This window comes from Physella acuta, unplaced genomic scaffold (genome assembly GCF_028476545.2).
Source record: "Physella acuta isolate Inbredline_101_S28 unplaced genomic scaffold, ASM2847654v3 ptg001717l, whole genome shotgun sequence".
Taxonomy (NCBI): Eukaryota; Metazoa; Mollusca; class Gastropoda; family Physidae; genus Physella; species Physella acuta.
The window spans coordinates 46,350-70,263 of record NW_026733229.1 but is presented as its reverse complement, the minus strand read 5'-3'; the positions used below and the strand labels follow the sequence as shown (position 1 = coordinate 70,263).

The 23,914-nt window shown below is 37.9% G+C and overlaps 1 protein-coding gene and 1 pseudogene across 1 annotated transcript; both read left to right on the top strand.

Moving 5' to 3' along the window:
* Positions 1–12,199: 12,199 nt before the first annotated feature.
* LOC131930097 (large ribosomal subunit protein eL20-like) lies at positions 12,200–12,767 on the top strand (annotated as a pseudogene).
* Positions 12,768–19,346: 6,579 nt separating this feature from the next.
* LOC131930096 (uncharacterized protein F54H12.2-like) lies at positions 19,347–20,657 on the top strand. Its single transcript, XM_059286457.1, has one exon. The coding sequence runs from the start codon at positions 19,347–19,349 to the stop codon at positions 20,655–20,657; it is 1,311 nt and encodes a 436-aa protein (XP_059142440.1).
* The last annotated feature ends 3,257 nt before the right edge of the window (positions 20,658–23,914 follow it).

Genomic DNA, 23,914 nt, shown 5'->3' with positions numbered 1-23,914 from the left:
TTTTCATGCTAAGGGCCTTGTCCTAATGAGACTTTAAGCTGTTGGAGCTGTTTACGGTGGAATTAACTGTAGATTACGTCAATTAATGACGGATTTAAAACAATTCTTAACCAGCCTGCGGCCTAATGTAAAATGTGTCCTTACCAGTATCCAAGTAATCCTAGGTCCAATGTTTTTTCCTATCTTCAGTGTAAAGTACAAATTAGAAATACCCTTGGTCAAATAAAAAATACGATGTATACTTTTCCTAACAGAAGTGTAAAATACGATTTAAATTTATCCAAAGTAAAATAAACCGTTAACTTTTTCTATCCCAAGTATCAAATACAATGTAGACTTATCCCACTTAAGATGTAAACGTATATAATCAGACTAAGTCTTATCCCACGTTCAGTGTAAAGTATGATGTAAACTTATCTAACCAGAATCCCGATGTAATACGTGAAATAAACTTTGATGAAACGATTTCCCATCATTTAATCAATATCTGCGCTTGTGACAAATATCTTTAAGATACCCCCACCCCTGGGCCCAAGACTCCCTCCGATCGTGGAGTGGTTTTTTCAGTGGGTTTTTCGGTGGGGGGTGGGGAGGGTGATGTATTTTCTCTCCAGTGGTTTTTTTTTTCGTTTCTGTAGTGTTTGGAGATTTTATTGAAATTTGTTTTTATTTGAATTTTTTAGTTTGCAATACGGGAGGAAAAAAAATAACGGGTGAATGTAAAATTAGAAAGGTTTTTTTTTTCTTCAAGGGAATTTTTAGATTTTTCATGATCCGTCTATTGAACAAAACGGAGACTGTACGTAGATCAATGGTAAGGCTATGTTTGCAACAGATTATATATTTAATAACAATACTTAATTAACAGACATTGATTTAAAAAATAAAGCAGAAAAAAGTTACTCTGTATGCTCAAAAATGATTTCACAAACTCTAAAGATTTAACTCGCCTCATCATTAAGTACCAACAATCTTAATCAATCCACCAAAATACAAGACTTACTTGAAACGATTATTTTACACATTCAAGATGTAAGCATTAAAATTCTTAAACTAACAATACTTTGCTTGTTATCGACTTTAAAAGGCAATGTTGTTGATAATTCAGATTGTATAATTTGTATAATTTAGAATTATCTGAGAAGTGTTCAAAATTTACTTCACAAAGTGCATGTTGTGAATGTTTTAGAGTACGCTTCAATGAAACGTAAACTCGAACATACGATGGTTTCAAATACCTAGATAAATCCTAGGATTATGGCTGTAGCTAGGATTACGTCATTGCAAGAGTTTAACCAAACCTGCCTGAAATTGGCAAGAGTTTTCGTCACTGCTAGAGAATATCTGCCCTGCCCTCAAGATAACTCGTGTATGACTAATCCGGTAATGATTGAAGTATTTAATTAGTATGCAAATAACAAAAATTCATGTAATGTACTTTTGTAACTGTGGGGGTATTGGTACATGTGTGACGTTTTTAACACATGACGTCACATAGTCATTGTTTTATGAAATCAATAATCTCGAACATGTACTGCGCGCTATTCTAAATTCGGAGCAGTGTGCGTGCAGGAGAGAAGTATTTGCACTATCGTGGGAGGTAACTCAACGCTAGAAAAAAAAAATTCAAACAGAGTTATCCGTATTTGGAAGGGGAGGGAAGCGGGGACTAAAAATCGATGGGGTTTACAAATAAGACTAATTTGTGTGGAAAATTATAGTTTAAGATAAAGGTTCTCAAGTTTTGCGTGTTTGTGTGACCGGTATAAAAACTGGGAATACAAGGGAAAAAAACAGTTCCAAATTCATGTGTGAGTGATCCAAAAATATATATCAATAGGAGGTTGGGGGGGGGGGCGACGACACACTATTCGTGGAGTTTAAGACTTGGAAAGATGATGGCAATAGTGTAGTTCTAGCTCTGTCAACATAATGAATGAGAACCATTGCTTACAAGTAAGAAAATATTTTCAAAATAAAGGCAAACGTGGGGAACATAAGAGTACTGACAAAAATAAACATTTGATAGCAAAAACATATAACGACTTTCTGGGTATTGGTCAAAGTCAAATAAAGCAAGAAAGACATATATATATATATATATATATATATATATATATATATATATATATATATATATATATATACATATATACATATATAACCGAACTTATAAACCAAAGATTAGTCTAGTCCGATTTAAAACAAGCCAAAAAAAATACACATATTACTAAAAAAAACGGATGAGCGTACTCATTACATGATATGATTTGACTATTGAACAACCGGGCTTCACTTAGAAATATATGTTATAATTACTACACAGCAAAATGAACACCGAAAAATGGATCGCTGGACCGCAAAACTATCGAAGATCCCCATCAGTAAAGTCATCCTGTCAAATATTCCTCACAGTAAATTAATCTTATCATAGATAACTCATAATAAATTCATCCTATCAAATATTTCTCATAGTAAAATCATCCTATTAAATATTTCTCACAATAAATTCATCCTATCAAATATTTCTCACAGTAAAATCATCCTATCAAATATTTCTCACAGTAAAATCATCCTATCAAATATTTCTCACAGTAAAATCATCCTATTAAAGATCCCTCACAGTAAAATCATCTTATCGGAGATCCCTCCCTAGTTGTTGCCCTCCCATCTTCACTCAGGTCGACCTCCAAAAACCAGTACGGGGTTACGGTTACGGTTAAACTATTTAAAAGCGTTGGATTGGAAAATGTGGAATTAATATTGCATGACTGTTAAAAATGCAATATGTAAAGCGTTGAGCTGGAATATACTGTCTACAAAAATTACTTTATTTTGTTTTATTTAAAAACGCACCTTGTTATTAATTTAATCTAAAATAAATCCCACTTCATTAGTTTCACGATAACTCAGAGGCGTAGCTACCCCTCCCGGCGCCTGGAGACAAACTTTCAATTTGACGCCCCCCCCCCCCCCCCCCCTATATGTTACTTTATATTTATAATTCAAAATAGTAGCTAAAATGAGCTTATTTTGGCGACCTTATGGTCGGCGCCCGGGGACATATTTACCCTTCCCCTGCCGTCGCTACGCCTCTGCGATAACTTACTTAACTCTAGCAATTTAGACTGGCCAGTTTAAAAAAAAAAAATTAACGATCATCAAGCCGATTTATCTGGCCACTTTCATGACACCACGCAGACGAAATCACGGCATGGCAGACGTATCAGCGTCACTTCTGCCAGACGAGCGCTGGGTTTTCTTTACGCAGCCGGAAGTACTTTTAGTCAAACAGCGCGCTCAGTCTTTCAAGAATCTAGGTCTAGGTTTTTCTCATTCATGGATTGTTTCAATCAAGGCTTTTTAAAATGTACTAATAAAACAATGTGATATTTTATAGTTAGCTTAAAGAAAAACTTATTAGAGCAGCAGTTTACAAATTGGGAGGTGAGTCTTTATAGGGGAACAAGAGCTAGTTCTATGGGGCGCAGGAAAAGTTTAACGGAAATCGGAACAACTACCAAATGATCCATAGAAGAAATATATATATATATGTGTGTGTGTATGTGTGTGTGTGCGTGCGTGCGTGCGTGCGTGCGTGCGTGCGTGCACGAGCGTGCGTGTATATATATATATATATATATATATATATATATATATATATATATATATATATATATATATATATATATATATATATATATATTTATTTATTTATTTATTTATACATATATGTTGGATGTGTGTATGTGTGTGTGCATAGATAGATATAATTTTACTTATTTGTCGCAATAGTGAAACATAATTTTTAATTATTTATTTTACCAGTAACAAACTTTAACATGTTTAAATTAACAAAGGGAAATAACATAAATCTAATTACTAAAATTGTATTGAATAAAAGATTATCACAGAACAAAATGTAATAGGATCAGTTTGTATTTAAAAAATAAATATTTTAATACATTAATCTAAAACTAAATATTGTTCATAAAGTTTTTTTAACAAAGCAATTACACATTGACTATAGCTTGTATTCATAGCCAATGGCTTTACTAAATACCAAATGTCTAAAAGTGGGAAGATTTCAATATATATTCAATACACGTAAGGCCTTTAGGTCAATCACCTGGTTTACTGATCAATAATTTGTAATGTAAATCTGCATTATTTGTTTGTTAAATAGCTAAATCCATCCTGGTTTCTATGGCTTGTACTAGTGCCACCTCTGTGGTGGTCTACCTTCTACCTTTACTCAATAAATCTGTACAAACACAAACAAAAAAAAAAAATTTGCATTTTAAAGATTTGTATTATACAGAAGTTAATTTTTTTGTTTGTTTCATTGAATAAAATAGCTTCCTTTCTCGCGTTGTGTTCGTATGCTGATATATGTATATGGTATTACGTGATCATACACACATATACACACACTTACAGCCATCTACACATACATACACATAATACACACACTCACACACACACAATACTCTCACACGCATACACATACACGCATACACATACACGGAAACGCATACACACATACGTATACGTATATGTACACATATATGTTTCTGCTTACAATCGTCACTATCTACAAGGTCAGCAGAATAAGAAGCGGTAACTGTATAGACCTTTTGAAGTAAACGATTAAAGGCAGTCCGGCTTTTGCGAATTAAAAAAAATTCCCCCTCCAAACATTTAACAAGCCTCCCTTTATCCCACCCACCCCTAGCCCAACCCCTCCAACATTTTTATTTTTTTCGATTTACTCTACCTCCGTGCATGTCAGTCAGCCAATAACAAAAAAAAAAAAACAACTTCTCTCCCTTTGTAGTTCTCTCCCCTTTCTTACCCAGATTTATCAATATTATTTCCTCGGGCTGACTGCACTCGTGCGCTCGCCCTTTCGTCATATTCTATATTGTCTGCGCTTTGGTTGACTGACCAACACATCACTCAGGGGCGTAGTCTTAGATCCTTGCTTCCAGGGGCGACTATCAAGTTTAGTACATTTTATTTATACTAGCGTACCCCGTCGCGCGTTGCTGCGATCTAGTCCTACATAACCTAACTGACGGAACATTAGGGTTTCATCAACGCGTTACCAATGGTGTATTTTTAGATATGTTTTTTAGTTATTTCAATGTAAACAATGCCGTGATAATATTTGTTGGATTTTAGTTGTTAGGGACAGAGTTTATTCCAGGACTCTCCGGGCACCCCCGCCCTTTTTTTTTGTGGAAATCACAGAAATCTTTTATACTTATACCCAAAGAAAAATGGTAACAAGATAGGCATACACATACACTCAGCGTCACACCCCCCCCCCCCCCTCTGGACAAACCATTAGTGGTCCAAAGACCGCGTACCCTAAAAGACAGAACTTAGCCCCTCAACGCATTTTCTGTAGTCAATCGGTATGCGTTGTGTGTCATATACTAGGAAGTTGACCTATGTGTATATTAAAGTAAATGAATAAATGAGGTTAAGAAAACGTGTAATAGATTTTAGCGGTTTATCCCCCTAGAATTAGAAGTACAATTTTTTTTTAAATCTTCATAGAATTACCGGTTGGGTTTTGGTTAATGTTTGACCTTAAATTTCTGCTATAATTTAATTTTTTTTTCTTTTGCGTTCACAATTTAGGAGAAGAAATGAAAAAAATAAAATCTAAATCCAAACAACGAATTTTCCCAGGGTTAAGGCCCTTGTTAAGGCCTGCACCGCGTGATGAATGAAATCAGACGCCCGAATCCTACACTCCCACTGGAGGATTAGAAACATGTTTTTTCAGCTGCTTGCCGTGGGTCACTTAACCCATGGAGAGAACCTTACAAATGTGCACACAATTTGAAAGATGGATAAAAAGTAATGTACCCTTAAGAACATTAAGGTTAATGGGGCTGGTGAAGTAGAATTCACCTGTTTTAGTGACCTCGGCATATGAAAGGATAGTTTGCTCAACCCGTCGCCATAACTTTCCTAATGTCAGTCAGGTACCCATCAGAGCCGTGGGTTACTTAACCCAAGGAGAGCACCTTACAAATGTGCACACAATTTGAAAAATGGATAAAAAGTAAAGTACCCTCAAGAACATTAAGGTTAATGGGGCTGGTGAAGTAGAATTCACCTGTTTTAGTGACCTCGGCATATGAAGGGATAGTGTGGTCAGCAATATGTCGCCATAACTTTCCTAACATGAGTCAGGTACCCATCAGAGCTGGGTGAACTCAGGGGCGTCTTACGGACTAGATCCTGGGATCCGAAGACGAGTCTTTCAGGTTAGTATTCGAACTCTCTACTACAGAGGCGTAGCGACCCTTCCCGGCGCCCGGGGACATACTTTCAAATTGGCGCCCCCTTGGAAGCAAATTTTCGATTTGCACCCCCCCCCCCTCGAACTTTTCATTTGCACCCCCCTCCCCCTCAAAATTTCGATTTGCACCCCCCCCCCCCCTCGAACTTTTCATTTGCACCCCCCTCAAACTTTCAATTTGGCGCCCCCCCCCCTAAGGTCGGCGCCCGGGGACATATGTCCCCCCGCCCCCCCCCCCCCCCCCCCTCGCTACGCTACTGCTCTACTATTCGACCACACCGTAATATAAAAATGAGGTTTTATTTAATATATTGGTATTTTACACAAAAACTAGCGGTGCGAATAAATTTAAAACCTGGCAGATTATACTCAATATATTGGTATTTTACCAATCTCAGTAATTCCATTATCGCTGAGAAAATCATGTGTTTTTTTTTAAATGTTTTTTTTTTCGGAGTTTAGATTCAATCCAAATATAGCTTAAATAAATAAGTATTATTAAAAATTATTTCATAGGCCTTGTGTCAAAACGTAATGTTTACTAGATTAGCTGATAAATAAGACCATGAAGATAATTTTCCCAGGTCTAAATATTTGGCATTGCTGCTGTATTTGTACCTGTCTAGTTAACCTATAGATGTGTAATTCCTTTTTAAATATTGGTGGTATTTTCCAACACTGTTTCAGGTAACACCTTCGCCTGCCCACTACACGGCCCTTATATATCTCTAAGATCTGTTCGTTACGATAAATTGTGTCAATCAAACGCCTTGATAGCTGCCTACAGCTTGCCTCAATATACATCTATGATATGCCCTATATATGTCTATAATATGCCCTATAACTGCCTGGAATATGCCCTCGATGCCAGAACCAGCACGTCGAGGCGACGCAAGCATCAATCTGAAGCGTTAGAAGATTCTTCAAACCGTCAACAAGGATTAAAAGCGAGGCTCAGCCCTCTATAGCATCATGCGCAATTTGCTCGCGAGAGTTTTTTATATTGGCTTTTATTTTTAACAACAAAGAGAAGCGGGGTGGGAAGGAGGTGTTTGTATTGAAGGCCACAGTGTCAAAAAACCTGATAATTTTAGCATTAAAAAAAAAATTTAGGACGGGATAGCATGAAGGAAAACACAATTTAACAAAGATATTGGGATGTTGAATAGATGCCATTAGCTGTTAGGATAGGGAATAATTTGAGTGTACTGTAAGATAGGTTATTTTTCACAATATACTGGATTTTTAATAAAGCATCGTGTATTTTGTTGGTGAATATAGGCATTCTATTGGTATAGCTACTAAAATAAGTAGTAGCATTTCTAGGTTTCGGGTGTTTTTGTATCATTTGCACAATTTGTAATTTAGCATTAGTCCATAACCATAACCAGAGTTCTAACTTAAGTCCTAGCCCTAGTCCTAACTTTAGTCCTAGCCCTTTCCCTTAGCGCAACCCTAAGTGGGCTAAACCTAATTTTAACCCTAATCCTAATTATAACCACAATACTAACACTAGCCCTAACAATAATCCTAGTCCTGATCCTAGTCCTAACCCTAACTAATCTCGACACCTATCAAAACTTTAATACGACTTATCTTTAAACCATCTTACGACAACTTAACTACTCATGTACTCTTCAACCAAAGCCACAACAGCCAACCCTAACCCTAAACCAACCACGTAGTTTGAATGTTAACCAAATCCCAAATCTACATAACTTTACGTCTGCCGTCCGCGCGTCCTTTGTCCAGTTTGACATGCGTCAAGAAATCCACTATTCACTCCGCCAACAGATGGCGCTGTTCTATTTTTAACCCTTTGTGGTATAGAGAATCAGACTAAGGCATTGAATGGATTTAAAAAAGCCAAGTGTATATTCTACTTTTCTTTTTTTTTTTTTTTTTTTTTGTTCATTCTCGTTTTTGAACTCGCTCTTTGTTTTTGTTATATTTTTTTCCCCAACTTTTTACTATAGGGCAGGATGGCGTGGTCGAACGGTAGCGCGATGGCTGATAGCCCTAAAATCTACAATTCGGATCTCAGTTCGGACTTGCGTCAGTTGAACGTCCCTGAGTCCACTCAGCTCTCGTGGGTACCTGTCAAGTTGGGGAAAGTAAAGGTGTCTGACCACACCATCAGTCCAGGTCAAACAACATATGAACTCTACTTCATCTGCCCTACTGGATCGCCAGGTCTAAAAAAGAACTTCACTTACTTTACATTTACTATGTCAGTTGCAATTTTTTTTTATATCGATTAAACTTGTATATGGACAGAATTCAAACATTAATGACGATATTTTTTTGTTTAACACTTTACCATACCACTGAGGTCGGACGGAAAAGCATATAAATACTATCTTAAAAGCCAAGAGTTCGGATCCCGATATCGAGTCCGTAGTAGGTCCGTTTTCGCCTAGTTTTGGTAGGTACCTGACAGAGTAGGGAAAGTAAAGGGCTGGGAAATGTGCTGACAACACTATCTCTTGAAGTTCAGAGAAAAAGGTTAACTCTACTTCATCTGCCCCATTGAGAGACAGGTTCGATAGGATAACTCTACACGGTTGTGACAATTTGTTTATATCGATTATATTTTATATCGACACAATGTCAGCATTGTGATAAAAATACGTGTGACAAGGCTAAATTTTTTTATATCGATTATATTTTATATGGATACAATGTCAGAATTTTGATACAGTTATATGTGACGTCACTAAATTTGACTATCCAAATCACGAAGACCAACACAATGTGAGACGTTGAGAAATCTAAATTTCAGGAACCTACGACACAATGTTGGACCATGGTAATACATACACGCATGACACTTGTATTGTGTAGAGGTTCCTAATCATTTGGTTAGGGCCTTTACGACTAGTCTGTATGGCGTCCTTTAAACTACATTTATACAAAGAGAGTACGTAAAACAAAGATATTATGGGCATATTATAATGATTTAGTGAATATCACTTTATATCAAAATACTCAAGTACACATCATGACCATATCAAAACGCTCGGGTGAACAATAAGTTCATATCAAAATACTTTAGTGAACATCGCGACCTTGAACCTAAAACTCTTTTTATAATTATAGTAACTTAAAACAAAACAAAAATTACATTGTTTATTATGTATCTTCGGTCACTTTCGAAAATTAGTTTTAAAATTTATTTAATGATTGATGTATTACTTTGACGTTTGAATAATCAAAACTGCCTTTTGTATAATACAATAGAAAAATTGTTTTTAACTGTGCAGCTACTAACTATCCCTCCGTTTCCCCAAAGTCATAAAACATGGCTTATGACATAACTTTAGATTTTTGTTATTCCTGTCTATTTTAATATCTAGAAATGTTTATTTGTGTGAAGGTCTTCTCTGCGTTGAATGGTGTATGGCGTCATTTTACAGCTTAGGTTTTGTTTTGTTTTGAGTATTATCTGTGGGAATCATTGGTTTAAAGGGAGATAATTATTATGCCCCTTGTCATTCATTCCGTGGCTTTGTTATTAATCTAAAGTACAACATGGATGAGCTAGGCTATGGGATAAATAAAAATGTTACGATGATTTTAATTTATTGATCAATAGCTTTCTTTTTTTTTTTTTAAATGAATACGTGTTCATTAACATCTTTTAAAGATACAGTCGTGCGTAAATATACAAGTACATGTACACATAAACGTTAAAGTACACGTACACATACTTATAAACTCATGTATCCACATGCGCATACACATATGTAAACATATACAAGTGCATGTACACGCCAACGTAAAAGTACACGTACACATACTCATGTACGCACGTGTACACATGCGCACACACATGTTAACACACACCTCTACGACTTTCCGTACGCAAACGTTATGCTAATACGGATAGGTGTTCACACATCTAAGACCACTCTTACACATAGCCCTACACACTCATACACATATGCATACACATACTTAAATAGGCAAATAGTTGTTTGCATACATTGCTACTCCATTATTCTAAACTGTGTAATCTATAATAATAGTTTCGCTGTCTGTCAAGAACGCTCTGTCTGACAAGAACGCTCTGTCTGACAAGAACGCTCTAGAGAAAACACAAGCAAAATAAAAACATGCACAGTAATTCGAAAAACGAAATATGACGTCGACACATTTAGCGTAGAGTAGAACATAATCTCAAACCAGAGAGTGCACACAGTCATATGACGTCATTGATTGTCGCGTAAACATTGAAAACAAGGAAATGTTGTCTAATCTAAATGGTTTGCGTGAAGAGTTTCTTGCATACAATTCTTCGGGTAGGGGCGAAGCCCCACCCCCCGCGTAAGAACGTCTGAGCCCCTCCCCCCCTCCCCAACTCAAAAGAAATTTCCACATCGATACTCTATAATAAAATTACCGCCTAATTAATGTGTCTAATCTAAAAAGTGGTTTCTTGCAATGGGACGGTAGACATGTTTTTTTTTGGGGGGGGTGGGGGGGTGGAGGGGTGGGGGTGGGGGTCGGCGTGGGGGGGGGGGTGGGGGGTGGGGGTGGGGGGGGTCTGTGGGGGGTGGGTTGGTTTCAGTGTTTCTTTCAGACTTTTTCCTCCCCGGAGAGGGGTGGGGGGTACTTGAAATTTTCGGGGGCGGGGGTAGAATTTTCTGGGAGGGGGCGGACACTGGAAAAAGTTTATAATTATATTTCGTTGAATGGGACGGTAGACATGTTTTTTTTGGGGGTGGGGGGTGGTGGAGGGGTGGGGAGGGGTGGTGTGGGGGGGTGGGGGTGGGGGGTGGGGGGTGGGGGTGGTGTGTGGGGGGGGGGGGGTGGGTTGGTTTCAGTGTTTCTTTCAGACTTTTTCCTCCCCGGAGAGGGGTGGGGGGTACTTGAAATTTTCGGGGGCGGGGGTAGAATTTTCTGGGAGGGGGCGGACACTGGAAAAAGTATATAATTATATTCCGTTGAATGGGACGGTAGACATGTTTTTTTTGGGGGGTGGGGGGTGGGGGCGGTGTGTGGAGGGGGTGGTGTGTGGGGGTGAGGGGTGGGGGTGGTGTGTGGTGGGGGGTGGGGGTGGGGTTGGTGTGTGGGGGTGGGGGGGGTGGGGTGGGGGTGGTGTGTGGGGGGGTGGGTTGGTTTTAGTTTAGAGAAAAGAGACAGCACTATCAGCCTAGCGCCCGTTGTACCCTTCCTCAACGGGCCATTTATCTAGTATGTGAAGAACCTTGCAATACAATTTTCACCATCGGGAACTCTACGCTATATTACTATTCCCATAGATATGCCATGGAAAATGTTTTCAGTAAACGTGTCGGGAACTACCATAAGTGTGATGAAAAATAACTGTGCGAGGTTTTGCACTGGGCCTGGATGAGCCAATTATAATCTCCCTTAGTAGTATTGCCGTAGTTCTGCGCTCTGTTAAGGGGACATAACCGGAACAAGAAAATATGAATCAAGGGACACAACTTCAATAAGGGGAGAGAAAAAATAGTAGGATCAAGTGGGGTAGGGTGTTTGGTTGATAGGTTTCCTCCAGGGTTCTGCTTAATCTGTTTTTCTCACTCAATATTTATATTCATAATTCATGGACCACTAGTAAATCTATTTTATTGGGGAGCACGGGAAGTTAAATATGAGACATGTGAAATAAAAAATAAATAATAAAAATAGAATCTAGTCATAAAACGATTGATATTTTTTTTTAAAAAAAAGGTAAGTAGAATATTTATACGTACTTGAACGGGTTTTAACAACAGATATTTAAATATATATATATATATATATATATATATATATATATATATATATATATATATATATATATATATATATATATATATATATATATATATATATATATATATATAAGTTGGTGTAGGTTCGTAGGTTCAGCACCATGAACGCTAAAGGAAAGTTACAAGAATACAAGGTGATAGTCCGCGGCCTTCCATCTGAAAAGAACAGGACAGTCCCTGTATCAGATGAGAATCTTTGCCCCAGATAAACCTGTGGCAAAAAAAAAAGTAGATTCTGGTACCTTTTAAGTCAGTTGAGAAAGTTAAAAAAAGCTACTGGTGAAATTGTCAGCTGTAGCAGAATTATGGAGAAGAAACCATTAAAGATCAAGAAACTTCGGAATCTGGCTACGCTACAACTCTCGTAGTCACACACATAACATGTACAGAAGGTACCGCGATTTGACCTGTGGCAAAACTGTAACTCAATGTTACCGTGACACGTGAGCACGTCACAGAGCCAGGGTCCACTCTATTCACAGGTTGAGGAAATAGCTGCTAACAAATGCAGTAGACAAAGTACGAAGTAGTTCCTTGATGACAAGATCAGGTTTTCCTTGACTAGCAGGGTTCACAGGAAACTGCATGCAACTCGTTTTACTGCCAGCAAGCCCACACAACACTTTTTAATTCTGATTAATAAATTGCACTGTAATAATAAATAAAATAAATAAACCGGGAGTGATCTCCCCTAAGCTTTCTCGAAGATTCTTATATAACTCGAGCCGACCCGCGGCATATCATACGCCGCTATTTAATTGTTTTTTTTCTACTTTTCAGTAATTCATAATTTGTGAATTCGACAGTACCAACGCTGCCACTGAAAATATTTCTTTAAAACACTATAAGTAGCTCGTTAAGGACGATACCCCCCTCCTTCACCCCCCCCCCCTCTCCGTTAAAGTAAACTCCGCTTAGTTTACCTCCCCCCCCCCTCCCTCCTACGTTTAAAATCGTTTTAAACTAAATTATCTGCCCCTAATAGTCGTCACTAAACCCGGCTCTGTTTGTAAACATTTAGCGTGAACCACAGCTCACCAGACCATGTAGGGGTAGGGGTGGTAGGGAGTGCGCTTACAGCTTGTTTTCTAGCGTCTCCCAGAAGAGAATTATATATATAGATTACGGGTGATAGCAACTCAGAATATAGACATGATTTTTAATCCATTTTTAATCAATAAAACTTTTAGAAAAGAATAGAATGTCGTATAAAAAAGAATTGCGCACCAGGTGAACGCCAAACAATTTGTGTATAATAGTGCGGAATATTATTAGTACTTTATAAGTTCACATTTGTTTTTTGAGAAATAGGAAATAGCGTAAATTACTACTTTCGTTCAATGTAAATTACTCAAAATTTGAACAAAGGCAGAGAATTAGATCTTTTACTTACATGTGAAATGTCATTTATCTATCTGAAATAGTACTCAAGTTATAGGCTTTTGAAAAATTGAAAGTAGAAAAAGTTCCTATGCCGGTTACCGGAAATCGCTGAAAAATTGATACAGAACTACAAATTGTATATAATAAATATAGATGAAATTTCATTAACCTTGCTGTTACGGTTCTCAAGTTATCGTGTTCACATACACACATAAGTAGTATATTAGGTCCCTTTTGGTTAGTATGGGTGAGCAGGAGCAGGAGCAGGAGCAGGAGCAGGAGCAAAGGATATATAGGAAAATACTCCCCGCATGGGTGAGCCGCAGGAACAATGATATATAGCAAAATACTCACCCACCAGGGTGAGGTGGGTGAGCCGCAGGGACAACGAGATATAGCAAAATACTCCCTGGGGGAGCAGGAGGTACACTGACATATAGTAAAATACTCACCCACCTGGGTGAAGGTGGGTGAGGGTGGGTGAGCCGCAGGGACAATGACATATAGTAAAATACTCACCCACCTGGGTGAGCAGGTGGGTGAGGGTGGGTGAGCCGCAGGGACAATGAGATATAGTAAAATACTCACCCACCCTAGGGTGGGTGAGCAGGTGGGGGAGTAGGTCAGTAGGTCACCACCGGTGACCTTGTGACGTAATTAGTAACATTATGACGTAATCATTGACCTAGTTACGTAATTTTAATGCGTTTTTTAATTAGTTTTAATGAGTTTTTTAAATTTTAATTAATTTTTGACCTAGTTACGTAATTCTATTGTTTTTTAATTAATTTGATTTTAATTACTTTGTTTGTGTTTTGTTTGTTTATTTTTAATAAGTTTAATTAATTCGATTTTTTATTTATTTTGTATTTGTTTGATTTTAACTTTTTAATTATTTTTATTTTGTTTATTTTTAATTTAATTATTTTATTTTTAATAAGTTTAATTAATTTGATTTTTATTTATTTTGTATCTAGTTACGTAATTTTAATTTTATTTTATAATTAGTTTGAATTTTTATTGACTAGTTATGTAATTTAATTACTTTGATTGTTTAATTAGTTTGTTTACTTGTTGTTTAATTTAATTACTTTGTTTATATTGTGTAATTTTTATTAACGAGTTACGTAATTTGCTTATTTGTTTGAAATTCATTTTAATTAATTTGATTTTAATTACTTTGTTTAATTTATTTATTTGATATATTTCTTTTCTTTGTTGTTTAATTTGTTGGTTTGTTTATTTGGTTGTATGTATGTTTTAAATTCTCCCCTACAACGACCGTGTACAAAAAACAGGTTAAATTCTCCACCACAACGAACGTTACAAACATAGAACATCCATTAAAGATAACGATCAGCCACAGCTGTTACGTATCGACCCGCCCGCGAAGTTTTCTCACCGCTGCCCGTTTTAATGGGAATGTATTGATCGCAGCCGCTGGCCCATCACATCTAATTAAATTTTTGTTATGCTTCACCGAGTTTCCCCCGAGCGGTTGACAGGTTATGGTAATTAACGACGTACATTAAGTGCCTCTCCGTGAAGTACGTAGGTCATTATGCAACAGCTGTTGTGCGACAGCTGGTGGTGTAATTAGGTTGAGCAACCGGACATTACCTTGTTGGTTTTCTAGTACGCGTATGCTACACGTATACACACACACACACAATCACAGAAACTCACTTTCTTACTTTTATATTAAAAGACAAGTATGTGTTATTGTTTTGTTACTTGTACCTGTAAATTATGTAACTCGGTATCCTATATAAGATTTTTGACTGGAAGCAAAATCAACCATTTAAAACGATGGATCCGAGATGGAAACATCCGTTTACCGCTCTGATCGCTGGGCCAACTGGGAGTGGTAAAACAGTATTTGTCAAAACCTTTTTATCTCAGGTGTCAGAGATGATGGATCCGGCACCCGAGGAAATTTATTACTGTTACGGGGAGTGGCAACCTTTGTTTGATACCATAAAGAACGTTCAGTTTGTGGAAGGTCTTCCTGACTTAGAAAATGGATCAATGGGGGATGGAAAACGTCGACGTCTAGTCGTCATCGATGATTTGATGGCGGAAACAGATGAGCGAATTACAAAATTGTTTACGAAAGGGAGTCACCATCGTAATATTAGTGTCATGTATATTGTCCAAAACCTATTCGGGAAAAATAAAGAACAAAGAACCATCAGTCTCAATTCGCATTACATAGTGTTGTTCAAGAACCCTAGAGACGGTTCACAAATTACAAATTTGGCAAAACAAATGTATCCCGGTCGCGTTTCGTATGTCCAGGAAAGTTTTAAGGACGCAACATCGGCCCCTCATGGTTATTTGTTGATCGACCTTCGACAGGAAACACCGGATAATCTGAGATTACGCAGTAGTATCTTTTCTTACGAGCAGCAGGTCGTTTACGTCCCGAAATAAAAGCAACCATGTCTGAGTCGGTAAAACAACAAGGTGAGATGTTAAGGTTTTTGGCTCGGGCCAAACCACCCGCCGTGAAAGCCGTTGTCGAAAATGCTACCCCACAACTCGTAAAAACGTTATGCGAGTGCTGTCACAATGTCTTAAAAGGCAACGTTCCCCTCACGCCCGGTCAGAAGAGACGTTTGCGTCGTCACAAAGTGAACTTGAGACAACTTACCAAAAAGTCATTGACCGTCAAAAGACGAAAGCAAATTTTGCAGACCGGTGGTTTCCTAGGTGCTTTACTCGGACCAGTTCTCGGTGTGCTTAAAGGTGTCTTGGGATTTTAAAGATGGCCAGGAAAATGCTTTTAATGGATCCTCGAATATTAGAGTCTATGCAACAAAAAGCATATGTACCACCCGATACACTCAACGATAGTCTACGCCTTTTGGATATGCAAATGGAACATATCTTAAATAGGGAAGATTTGTCACCACACGACAAAGTGAGACAATATCAAAAGACATTACAGCTCTACACGACGCGACTTAGCGATTATAGAAACAAGTCCCTAGGATTAGTCGATGTGAAACCATCCACCGTGAATACCCCGACGACTGAGGTTGAAAAACCACAAGAAAACATAACCGAACCTAAAAAAGAAACGATAGACATAACAGAATCTGAAACTAAAACGAAATCCGGCTCGCCTGACTCTGATATTCACCCCTCGAAGAAAACGAAGACACACGTAGAAAAAACACCACCATCGAAACGTACCAGAAGTAAGAAAACTAAAACAAGCACTACCAAATGGGACGCGTGGGAAAAAACCAAACACTAAAAAGACATTACTATGATCCTAGCAGACCAGGTGCCTACGGCGGCGTGTTTAAGCACCCTGAAATTGGAACTAAGAAAATTAAAGAATGGTTAAGTCATCAGGATACCTACACGTTACATAAACCTCTTCGGCGACGCTTTCAGAGGCGCGCCACCATCACCGGTGGGATAAATCACCAGTTTCAAGCGGATCTTATAGATATGCGCATGTTACGAAAGTACAATGGTGGTGCTTCTTACCTAGTGACCTGCATCGATGTGTTTAGCAAATTCGCCTGGGCGATTCCGATAAAGAAAAAAACGGGTAAGGCTCTAGCGGAGGCCGTACGTAAAATATTTACTACTAGAAAACCTATAAATTTTCAAACAGACAAAGGTAGTGAATTTGTCAACAAGACATTTTTAAAATTTCTTAAAGATGAAGGCGTTCATTTCTTTACCACTGAGAATGAAGATATTAAGGCGGCTATAGTTGAGAGATTCAATCGAACATTAAAAGAAAAAATGTGGCGGTACTTTACAAAAACAAATCGTCTTCGTTACATTGATGTCGTAGACGACTTGATCACCAACTATAACCACTCGTACCATAGGAGTATTCGTATGGCCCCTGTGAATGTTAATTTGTCTAATCAAGAAAGGGTCTGGAATACTTTATACGAACATGGGGACATTACTTATCGAAAAGTATTTAACGAAGGTGATCGTGTACGGATCGGCCAAAGCCGAAACACGTTTAAAAAGGGTTATACCCCGTCGTGGACGGAAGAACTGTTTACGGTGAGCCGCGTGAACGCAACAACGCCTGTAACATACGTCTTGAAAGATGATTCAGGTGAAGAAGTGAAAGGTTCGTTTTACAAAGAGGAGCTTCAGAAAGTGGGGGACAAAAAAGTGTACCGCGTCGAACAAATTATACAAGAAAGAAAGGGTGTCGGTGGTAAAGAGTATTTAGTCAAGTGGTTCGGTTATAACCCTTCATTCAATAGTTGGATTTCAGCTAGAGACATTTCGAAATATAAAGACTAAGGATGGAGGAAACAGTAAAAAGCCTAAATCTGGATGAACCCGTGGTGGAAGAAACGCTCAGACCGTTCGGTGGGATCGAGGTGAGACCTAGATCCACCACGTCTTCTATCGGTTCGACCATTTCGAGTTGGTTCGGTAGACTAAGGACACGACCGGAAATCGTTTTCATCTCTCAAATGTTGGTTATATTTGTCGTCATTGCTTTTTCACTATTTAATCTGACGCGTGGAACGGTCGACGACAAAGAGGGAAAACTCTGGGTCGTGTTGTTATCCAGCTGTCTCGGATATATTTTACCTAACCCAACCATTGCAAGGACCAAAATTTTACAATGAGTTTTTATGTGACCCTGCCTAGCAATACATCACCAAATGTTTTTCCAGACAACGAGGCTGGGCATTTTTTCGTTAAATTACCACAGACTATCGATGTGAGTTTACACTACGAAGTTGGTCTGGTCGAGATTCAAATGCCGAACGCGTTTTGTATGCTTAGAGAACATGAAATTTGGCTCCAGTATCATTCCAGTACAGAAGGTGAAGACGTTAACCTTTTCATATTTGGATTACGACAGACCAAAAATAATTACATAGACCCGCTTGTTAACAATATAAAAAAACTAATAAAAAGAGATATTGAGGAACAAAAAGTGGAAGTTATAATTTCAAACTGTAACAAGGGATTTAAGAAAGTTGTCGTAAAAGTAATTGCGACAGGAATAGAAAGTACCATCCGTGACAGGTTGACAGGCTATTTACATATTCCTGGTAGAGTTAGGGAGAAACATCTCCCTGAAGACGAAGTAAAAACGGTATTCGTCTATTGTGACCTCGTAAAAACGAGACCGGTTGGTGATGTCATGGTCCCTTTGCTTCGAACCGTACCGATCGTTGAGAAGAACCCAAGTTCCGTTTTTCGTATTTACGACAAACCACACTACATCCCCCTGAACCGCTTTTCATTCGACACTGTGGAAATACTTTTATGCGATGACTTGGGACAAACGCTCTCATTCACAAGTGGAACGTCGGTGTTGACATTCCATTTTAGAACACGTAAACATTTCGATCTCGAATAACTCACACCATGGTGAAACACACACTTTTACATCGAAACCCTAAATTGTACGAGGATTTTTACTGTAACCAGTACGGTGATGGTTTACCCGTTTTTATCGGTGGACGAAATCAGAGAGGACACGGTATTGGTAGTTTCTTTAGTGGTCTAGGTCGAATGGTCCTCCCTTGGATAAAGACGGGAGGTAAGGCTTTACTCAGAGAAGGTGTTAGTACCGGGTTGCAAGTTGCAAACGACGCATTAGCGGGAAGAGACGTTGGAGAATCGTTTAAAGAACACGCCAAGGAAGCCGGACATCGTTTATTGCAAGGCGCCGTTGATCACCTAGGACAAAACCAATCAGGAAGCGGGTTGAGAAGAAAGCGGGGGTTCTCGAGACCACCGGGTGAACCCTTCGAACAACAGATAAAACTAACACGCAGACCAAACCACAAACATTCGAAGACGTGTGTTAAGAAGAAGCATCCCAAATATTCAGATATATTTGCTTAACCATGGCTCTTATTCACCCGAGTTCATGTGAGTGCTTACATTCTGGATTGGATTTATTTAGTACACCCCCGACACAAACTGCCGTCGAGGAGGGTCAATTTGTTGAAATACATCCTCTGGCGTCCTTGGCACAAGGTGCACCTATAGAATTTGCCATTTCTGGTAACAGTGAAGACTATCTCGATTTGTTTAATACTTATTTACACGTGCGCGCTAAAGTAACCTTAGCGAATGGTGATTCAATACCAGCGGACGTTGATGTCGCACCCGTCAATTATTTTTTGCACAGTTTATTTTCACAAGTGGATATTTCTCTAAACGATACGCTAATTACTGCTAGTGAGAACACCTATCCATATCGCGCCTATCTGGAAGCTACGTTAAATCACGGGGAAGAGGCCAAGAATGGGTCTCTATCGGCCGCTCTTTATGCGAGGGACTTAGCCTGTTATTTCGAGGAATTCAAAGATGACAATAATGAAGGGTATAGGATTCGCCGCACCACCGCTGCTGAAAGTCATGAGATCGATATGATGGGACGTATACACTCTGACATTTTCGCTCAAGATCGGTATATGCTGAATGGTGTTGACATTAAAATTAAACTTACACCCGCAAAAGACACTTTCACTCTCTTGACAGCAGAACCAAACAAGGGATATAAAGCGGTTATAACGTACGCAACATTGGTGGTTAGAAAAGCCAGACTTAACCCCGCCATTTCTATCGCACACGAAAAGGCTTTAACGACAACAAATGCAAAATACCCTTTTAAACGCGTTGTAATAAAAACCTTTGCTATACCGAAAGGTATGTTAAGTCACAACCAAGACAATTTGTATATGAGTCAAACACCGACCCGTTTAGTGATCGGTCTAGTCGCCTCTACCGCCTTTAATGGAAGTTACACGAAAAACCCCTTCAATTTTCAACATTTTCACTTGACGTATTTAAATGTAAGCGTTGATGGTCGCTCGTTATCGGGAAAACCACTGGTCATGGACTTTGATAAGAAACAAGCCATTAGAGCGTTTTTCAATAGTAACCTCGCTCTTGGTATGGTTGGAAAAGATGCTGGTAATGGGATAGATTATAAAAACTTTAAGAACGGGTATACCCTGTTTGCTTTTGATTTAAGCCCTAGTCTTTTGGATGGTGAACAATTTGAATTGGCTAAATCCGGACCTGTTTCTATTGAACTTAAATTTTCACAAGTTACAGCTGACCCGATTCAAGTTATTGTGTATGCTGAACTTGATTCGGTGTTAGAAATTTCGAAAACGAGGCAAGTGCTGACAGATTACACCGCCTAACTTGGCCTATAAAAGAAAATGAACACAAGAGAACTACAAAGTATACTGGCCGCGGACTTATTTGTGCAACGCACAACTCTCTTTGCCGTTTTAGCGTGCGATCAGTTACCCGCGCGTCTCGATAGAACGAAGCAAGCGGCATTCATTATCAATCTAGATTCGTCCTCGGAGGCAGGGAGTCATTGGGTTGGTCTATTTTTCAACGGACTATCGCAATTTACTTATTTCGATAGTTTTGGCTTACCACCTCGGGAGCCGGCCATTTTGTCTTTTATAAAAAATAATTCAAACAGACCACTCGTTTACAATTCAAGAGTGTTACAAGATATTCTAACCAACAGTTGTGGGCTATATGCAGCCTATTTTGTTTTGAAGAAAGCTCGAGGTGCAAATTTAAAAGTTATATTACAACCCTTTTCAGCGTCAGCGAGTCGTCAATATATTAACGATCGTATTATAACACGTTTAACACTTCAAATTATTGGAACTAATTATAAAAGATTATTTCAAGATGTCTAATGAAGATTGGATACTTGTGGCCAGGAGTAACAATAAAGTGACGGAAATACGAACGATGAATCACACCGGATTTAAATTGGCGATTGTTAGCCAATTCATGAACAAAAACACTTTAAATCTTAGAGAGCTTATAGATGGGACCGATCTTAATTTTCCTACAAATTCTGGTGTTAGTATGAGTCGCGTCTGCTTTGAGCGCCTGTTGAGTTTACAGGATGAAATTTTAAAAGCCTTTGATGAATTGGAAAATCGTTAATAAACAAATAAAATATAAGAAGACTTTTGTTCTAATTTAGTGTGTGTGTGTGTGTGTGTGTATACGTGTAGCATACGCGTACTAGAAAACCAACAAGGTAATGTCCGGTTGCTCAACCTAATTACACCACCAGCTGTCGCACAACAGCTGTTGCATAATGACCTACGTACTTCACGGAGAGGCACTTAATGTACGTCGTTAATTACCATAACCTGTCAACCGCTCGGGGGAAACTCGGTGAAGCATAACAAAAATTTAATTAGATGTGATGGGCCAGCGGCTGCGATCAATACATTCCCATTAAAACGGGCAGCGGTGAGAAAACTTCGCGGGCGGGTCGATACGTAACAGCTGTGGCTGATCGTTATCTTTAATGGATGTTCTATGTTTGTAACGTTCGTTGTGGTGGAGAATTTAACCTGTTTTTTGTACACGGTCGTTGTAGGGGAGAATTTAAAACATACATACAACCAAATAAACAAACCAACAAATTAAACAACAAAGAAAAGAAATATATCAAATAAATAAATTAAACAAAGTAATTAAAATCAAATTAATTAAAATGAATTTCAAACAAATAAGCAAATTACGTAACTCGTTAATAAAAATTACACAATATAAACAAAGTAATTAAATTAAACAACAAGTAAACAAACTAATTAAACAATCAAAGTAATTAAATTACATAACTAGTCAATAAAAATTCAAACTAATTATAAAATAAAATTAAAATTACGTAACTAGATACAAAATAAATAAAAATCAAATTAATTAAACTTATTAAAAATAAAATAATTAAATTAAAAATAAACAAAATAAAAATAATTAAAAAGTTAAAATCAAACAAATACAAAATAAATAAAAAATCGAATTAATTAAACTTATTAAAAATAAACAAACAAAACACAAACAAAGTAATTAAAATCAAATTAATTAAAAAACAATAGAATTACGTAACTAGGTCAAAAATTAATTAAAATTTAAAAAACTCATTAAAACTAATTAAAAAACGCATTAAAATTACGTAACTAGGTCAATGATTACGTCATAATGTTACTAATTACGTCACAAGGTCACCGGTGGTGACCTACTGACCTACTCCCCCACCTGCTCACCCACCCTAGGGTGGGTGAGTATTTTACTATATCTCATTGTCCCTGCGGCTCACCCACCCTCACCCACCTGCTCACCCAGGTGGGTGAGTATTTTACTATATGTCATTGTCCCTGCGGCTCACCCACCCTCACCCACCTTCACCCAGGTGGGTGAGTATTTTACTATATGTCAGTGTACCTCCTGCTCCCCCAGGGAGTATTTTGCTATATCTCGTTGTCCCTGCGGCTCACCCACCTCACCCTGGTGGGTGAGTATTTTGCTATATATCATTGTTCCTGCGGCTCACCCATGCGGGGAGTATTTTCCTATATATCCTTTGCTCCTGCTCCTGCTCCTGCTCCTGCTCCTGCTCACCCATACTAACCAAAAGGGACCTAATATACTACTCACATACACACACACACATAAACACACAGACATACGAACAAGATTGCAAAACTATGTGTTTCCAACTCAGTGAGGTGTAAAACGTCAAGATTTGCAAAAATCTCGATTTTTATTTTTTATTTTTTGCACGATTACAATACTTCCTCTATAGGCCTACTTCGTATACGAGAAAGTAAAAAATAAAATAAAATAAAATATTACCTCCCATTTGTGAAACGGGATATTTTAACCAAGGGAAATAACGTATTTTAAATTTTCAAACATTTTTAAAATGAAAAGATGTCATGCATATGTAAGAATTTTTAACACTTTTAAATGATTCTATTGTGCAACAAACTAAAACCCATAAAGTGGTTACGAATTTTGTTTCAAGGTAGTAACTTTTTTAATGTTACAAATTAAAACACATTTAAAGTTTAAAACTGAAGCACAAGAGTTTTCTGTCATGATATATTCTTGATAGTCAGATAACTTGCTTTTTCAGCACTACTACTGAAGGCCCTATTGCAATTTTAAATCCCACATGTTGGGACAATTTTAATAATGTAACACTGAAAAAAATACCCTTATTCGGACGTTGAATAACCCTTTATTTACACTTTTGAATTGAAATATAAAAAGTTACAAAATAAAATTACAAATAGTTTTAATATGTATATATATCTACATTGATTAAAATATTCTTTAAATATCTGCGGCTTTAAGAAAACGTGAGTTATTGAGTAAACGATTCTAAACAAAACCTATCCTAGCATATGTATGAAACATACAGGAAAACTGAAAGTCAACAATCTCCTAGCAAGAAAAAAAACTGTTTCATGATTCTTGTGATCGTCGTGTTCTGAAGCAGGACGAAGGCCGTGGTCTAGCGGTAGAGCGAGTGCTTGCTTACCCAAAAGACATAGGCTTGGAAAAGTAGGTTTCTCTAAACCAATGAAACCACTCTAATCCAAATCTATGCACCGGTACAGGGAGATAA